We start from the raw sequence: 6,306 nt of genomic DNA, 5'->3' as shown, positions 1-6,306 counted from the left end.
GACATTTTATAAAAATTCTTAAATATCACTGTATGAAGTAAATAATTCAGGCCATAATGGCCCTGTTGTGCAGCACTGAGTATGTACAGTTGTGTTATTCTTTGCCTGTTTTACAGGATGCTGAGCCAGACCATCCATTGAAAGATGGGATTTCCTCTGCAAGAAGGGGATGGAACTGTTCATGGAAGAAATTTACCTTCATTTCTCTCTGTTTAACCGTTTTTCTTTTTTTGTATATTTCCAAGCTGATAAAACTGGCAACAGTAATGGTAATAACTTTTTAGTTTACAATGTCTTTCAAGATAATCATTAAAAAATCTGAAAGAAAAATGTAAAAGTTCCAGAAACACCATAAGCCAGTACTGATGTTTGCCATCACTCAACATATTTATTTGAATATTTACACATAAGATTCGTCTTGATTGTTCTATCCATAAATTTTAATAATCCTCACTTGTTTGCAAGAAAACTCATTTAATCCTTTTTCCACTAGATTTATAGCTGTTTATGATGATTGTAGCCAGCTGCTTCTTTTATTTGGTGTCCTACATGTGTGAGAGTGTATGTGAATGCATTTGGTTTTGCCATTGTTTGTATTTCACTGTGATGGCCTAGGAGGCAGAAATTAGCAAAAATGGCAAGGACCCAAACTAATCCACAACCTTCTGTCTCTCCTCCTAGGCTCTTTTGGATCCTCAGAGTCATGCTAAAACTGAGCAGACACACGTGAATGAGGTACAGACTGCGGTTTTGAACACATCCTTATAAAGGCCTGAGGCCATGCTCATGACACAAAAACACTACAGTCCCCCAACACACTTGGTTACACAAGAAACTGCCCTGTTTTGAGGCATATGAATGGCAAGATAACTAAACAGACTACACACATATAGTACTGTTAATAGTCTGCAAATGAATTCACTGATTTTGTTTCAAGTTAGAAACACGTTCATATATGATTACAAAAACAAACACAGATAGACATAAAATGATCTCTATTATAGAATAATCTTTGAAAAGCTGTATCCTATTCAAAAATGTGATTCAACATAACACTTATTGCAAATCAGGGTCCCTTTTACATAAATTACCATCTTCAGTGGGTAGAGGGCGGAACATTAACAAACCACAAAACTAATGTACTGCTGTAGGCCAATTTACTGTATACTCAGACATGCAGATAATGACATGCCTCACAATTAATTGGTGAGCAATCAGTTGTGAATTAAGCAGTTAGGCTACAGCATATTGGTAGGATTAAATTTTGAAGGAGCAAGTTTAGCCCAGTCTACAACATTGTAATAATTGTAAAAGTGATTTTACAGTACTTGTGTAGTTCAGCAAATGCAAGTAGATGATTATATCATTTACCCTCTTTATGTAACCCTATAAATTAGGGTGACATAAATTAGAAATAATGGCTTCTGAATTCCCAATGTACCTGAATTCTAACCATCTTGGAATTTCCTGCCATTTTTCACGTGAGCAATTTGTTAATCCATACAAAGAGATGACAGTGGATGACAGTAGATTTTTCAAATGCCCTTTTAAAGGCCTCATGACATAGAAACACTACAGTCCCACCCAGTACACTCAGTTCACTAGGGTATAGATGGCAAGATAATTAAACAAGCTTTAGACAGATGTCATGGTTTGCTTCACTATTATACAATTCACTGTTTCAAATTAGACACATTCATGTTGATAACAAAAATACAAGTAAATGATAACATAACTTTTTAATTTGTTTCCACCATTTTAACAGGAGCTATTTGTTACACCATACAAAGAGATGACAGTAGAGGATGTAATGTCCTCTTTACGGGGGAATTTCCCAACAGCCACCAACTTCACCTCTTTCCAGAGCTCTTCCAGTGCCCGACACAGTGTGGCCAGACTGGAGCAGCCCAGGGCCCAGTTCTGTGTGGGAGACGCACTGAATGTGCTGGTGGAGATGAGAGACTATAGGGGACAACCAAAGGCCTATGGAGGAGACTTCATTCTGGCCCGGATCCACTCTCCAAAACTACAGGCTTCTGCATCAGGAGATGTCACTGACTTCCGCAATGGCTCCTACCGTGTGCGTTTCACCTTGTTCTGGCCTGGGGAGGTGCAGGTCTCTGTGCTTCTGATCCACCCCTCTGAGGCAGTCCAAGTCCTCTGGAGAACCGGGAAGCAGAACTACAATAAGACTGAGTACAGTGGAAACTTTGTCAATGGAAGCAAGACAGAGAAAGCTACATGTGGTCTCCGACTGAACACAGATAAACCTCTGTGTGAGTACAAAGACGCGGAGGAAGGGGAATATTTTGCTTGTGTACAACCCCCAACCCTGCCCTGCAGTTTTCTGAACACCATGTCCTCCTACAACACCCCAGGACCTACCATCGCAGAGGACGAGACGCAGCTATTGGCCAGGTAATGTATCAGCTACCCACGGTGTACTCATTTACAGTGTTGTTACTGGCCTGGTGATACATCAGCTGCACAGTGTAACCATTTGCAATGTCATAAGCTGTACAGTGCAATAATTTACAGTGGTGCTACTTGCCTGGTAATTATAATCAGTACAATAATTTAAAGAGCCTTAAGAGTAAACGAGGTATGAAATTCTACTCTGATTTTCCACTGACCTGCCTTACTTATATGTATGATGTTCTAATGTGATTAAGTATGGTAGTTTACAATGCAGCCGGTGGAGGCTTACCTTGTGCTCAAGTGCTACTGCTAAAGAAACCTCTTTAGAAAGCAACTTTATTTGTGCAGTCTGAATCAACTGAATCAAAGTCCTTTATCTTGTGCTTTCATTATCTCTGTTTTGGTGTGACCAAATATTTTCACAACAAACGGTGCTGATTATATGCAAACCCAGCATGCACTACGGAAGGTAAAATATTGTTTATGTTCTTGAGAAAAGCTAGCTACATGGTGAGGAATAAGGATTAAGACACTTCCTGATCATGGTATAGTACAAGAGAAACATGTATACTTTTTCTCAGCTGGCCTCATATGGAGACCAACCTACTACCATATTGTAGAGTAGGATCAGTTTTCTGTAGAAACACTTTCAGCTTGACAGAGTTGACCCAGTAGCTGACCCACAACTAATGTAAGTCAGTGGACATGAATTTCTCTGAGACTTCTACTGCTTAAACCTCCGTGATTTTTCTTTTGAAGGAAAGACGTTGGAGTTCAAATACAGAACAACTTCACCACTGTGCAGGTCATCAGTTGTTCTGGTATGTCCCATTTTGCCTGTGTCTGCTGCTCTAATTCGCTCTCTACTTCTACTGTAAAGAACCAAATAATAAAACTTTATTCACCATAAACCATTTGGATCTATAGAGCTTAGGAAAAGTTAGTTAATTGTAGTGATAGCAGTTATGGTGCTGTATGAATGGTGATTTGATGGTATTAATTATTAAATCTGGTCGCATCTAGTGCTAGAATAACCTTGGAATAGTTGATTCAAATTCAGCTGACTGTTCTGACATAATTTAAAACCGACTGATTCAGTTCCATGAACTAGCAGAAAGTTGCTGTAGTAGTATCCAACACTGTGTTGAGGATGGATAGTTGCTATTAACCGATAATTACCTGTCAGTTATCAATTTTTGTAAGCTTTAACGTAAAAGTTTTAATCGCATCTAACATTTTGCCAAAAAAAAAAACAATCCAAAACATGTAATCTACAGAGAACACTGTCTGCATTGCTTTGCTGTTTTAAAGGCTTTGTACCATTACTCAAGTTTACCCTTTTGTTTTTTATGCCACCATTTGTAGACAGAACAGCACACTTCCCTAGGGATGCTTTGAAGAATATCAGATCACATATGTACAGTTATTACTACAAATACTTTGCAATGCGACACGCCGGTTACAAAAACTATGCAAAGATATAGAGGACAATGACTTCATCATCTTACAGCTGCCTTGCACATTTAAAGAGCACATGATAGATTGAATACAATACGTGTAGCATCGCAGGGAGCATTTGTTAAGGTAAATCGGTAAGGATGTGTATCAGCACAAATGTTAAAAAATAATGTAATTTCATACCTTTTCCAAATTACTGTCTTTTTAATTGTCCCATTAATACTTACATACTTTCCTTTAAGACCTAAAATAAATGAATAGTTTTTAATTCATTCATTTTTGAATTATTGTTTTATACATTACAAAACCATAGTGCGTACTATCAGTCATAGAATTCATGTAGAATGTTATGGCTATAGCCTAACTGAAATATTAGGCTAGGAATTTACAGGAATGTCCTAGTGTTAAAATGTCTGTACCATACTGTCTTCCTGGTAATAATGTCTTTGATACTAATTAAACAATGATTTGCTTACCAATGAAAATGATATACAAAATGATGGAAGATTTTCAACCCTGTCTGTCACTGAGACAGATGAAAATTCATCCTGGCATAAAACTTACACTTAAAAGCTATTATCACTCCTCCATGGCTTCATTCTCTCTCTCTCTCTCTCTCTCTCTCTCTCTCCCTCTTTCAGCCGCAGCCAACAGATCAATTGAAAAGTGTGTGGCAGGCATGAAGTCTCCTTTTCCTAGTGGATATTTCTTTAAAAACAGGTGGACTTCCTCCTTTTGTCAGACAGGGTTCTTCCTCAGTGAAGATCAAATTAACAGCTGTCTGATGGGAAAGAGACTCCATCTCAAGGGTGACTCCACTGTGCGTCAGTGGATAGATTATTTGGAAAGAAAGCTTAAAGGTAACAACACTGTACAATTCAAACACTAATGTTTAAAGAACTAGAAGTGTACATGTTTTAATGTTTACAGAGTTAGGGGGTGCTGAGTTGATGATGATATATTTACTACCTGACAGACACATTAAATCAAATCCACGTATAGCCAATCATGATCACGCATGGTCAATAACACATGGTGCAATAGTGTATGAAAAATATAATGTCATGTCGTATTCTTCCCTGGTGAGGCTGTCAGCGAAGAAACTGTTATGTGCATGTTTCGGTTACTCCAACCTCATTAACTTCTCATTTTCTAATAGAATATCCTCTTTATTCATTCTAATTGTTGCTGTTGTTTTTTTTCAGATCTCAAGTATAAAGGTAGAATTGAATCTTATTTATCTGAGCTGGCTGTTGATGCCCATAGGAACATCACTGTTCAGTGGAAAAATCACGGGCATCCCTGGATCACTCATCACAGCAATGATGTAAACAAGTGTGTGTACATTTCGAGATATTTGGACACCTTAGATCTTGGTGGGGACGGACAGGATATAGTGGTCATTGGAATTGGACAGCATTTCCGGGCCTTCCCACTGGAGTTCTTCATCCACAGGCTCCTCAATATCCGTCGAGCGATCTTACGACTGCAGGCCCGCAGCCCCCAGACCCAGGTCTTCATCAAACTGGAGAACACCAGGGAGTTCAGCTCAATGATTCTGCGTCTGAGTGACTGGTACGGCCACATGCAGAACCTGGCTCAGAGGAAGGTGTTTGGGGACCTGAAGGTGGGCCTGGTAGATGCCTGGGACATGTCAGTAGCTACCAACACCTTTGCTGTCCACCCTAATGACATTGTAGTCTCCAATGAGGTCGCTGTGGTTCTGTCTCACCTCTGTCATCATCCATAGAGGTCCCTAAGAGGTGAATCTACAAGAAGAATGCCAGACTCACTTCCTGGGTAGCCAATGTGCAGAGTGTAAACGATAAGTAATTTGTTTTTGTCCTAGTTTTTGTATTACAGTGTTCTCTGCTTAAGGGTATCATATCCGTCCATGAAAAATTGGTTTATATAACCCATTGATTCTTAAAGACAGATTTCCAAATGAATGGATAAATTTAACCTCATTGTTCTTAATTTAATGTTTTAAAACTTTTCTTTAAATTTGACAAATGCCCTTAATTCTTCAGACATGGAACAAAACATTTGAATATAGTGTTTCTATAAAATCCTTTATTTAATAAAATAAATATATCAGTAAGGCTCACATAACTAATTTCACTAATTTCACAAGCGCAAACTGTTGTGTGATCTACAATGCTGCTGTGCAGTCAATGTCAAAAAAATTCAAACAAAACATCCTGTCAAAAGGATCAGGTGCATCAGTGATTAGTGGGAAATATGAATTTTAAATACAGATATTCAATCTCTGTGCAGCTTTTTTTAATGATTTAAGAATCTATTATACAACATAGTACTAGCCTGAATATAGTATTTCATGTTGTGAGTGAACCCAGAATGATTCTCCAAAGTGGATTGCTTGCTAAAAGCTGTGTTTTTAAACAGCATTAGGAATAATTACTATCCTGT

The 6,306-nt window shown here is 38.2% G+C and overlaps 1 protein-coding gene across 1 annotated transcript; it reads left to right on the top strand.

The window, feature by feature from the left end:
* Positions 1-216: 216 nt before the first annotated feature.
* Positions 217-5,626, top strand: LOC118777701 (NXPE family member 2-like). Its single transcript, XM_036528813.1, has 6 exons — positions 217-269; positions 682-735; positions 1,766-2,418; positions 3,178-3,239; positions 4,623-4,736; positions 5,082-5,626. Exons 1-6 carry the CDS (start codon positions 267-269, stop codon positions 5,624-5,626), a joined length of 1,431 nt encoding a protein of 476 aa, XP_036384706.1. The 5' UTR covers positions 217-266.
* The last annotated feature ends 680 nt before the right edge of the window (positions 5,627-6,306 follow it).

This window comes from Megalops cyprinoides, chromosome 5, assembly GCF_013368585.1.
Source record: "Megalops cyprinoides isolate fMegCyp1 chromosome 5, fMegCyp1.pri, whole genome shotgun sequence".
NCBI classification, from domain to species: Eukaryota; Metazoa; Chordata; class Actinopteri; order Elopiformes; family Megalopidae; genus Megalops; species Megalops cyprinoides.
This window is presented reverse-complemented; position numbering and strand designations above follow the sequence as displayed.

Excerpts from the sequence above, each read along its gene's own strand:
- LOC118777701 (XM_036528813.1), top strand. Across the intron at positions 2,419-3,177 it reads GAGACGCAGCTATTGGCCAG|GAAAGACGTTGGAGTTCAAA; the intron begins GTAATGTATCAG and ends TTTCTTTTGAAG. Across the intron at positions 3,240-4,622 it reads GCAGGTCATCAGTTGTTCTG|GGTTCTTCCTCAGTGAAGAT; the intron begins GTATGTCCCATT and ends TTTGTCAGACAG.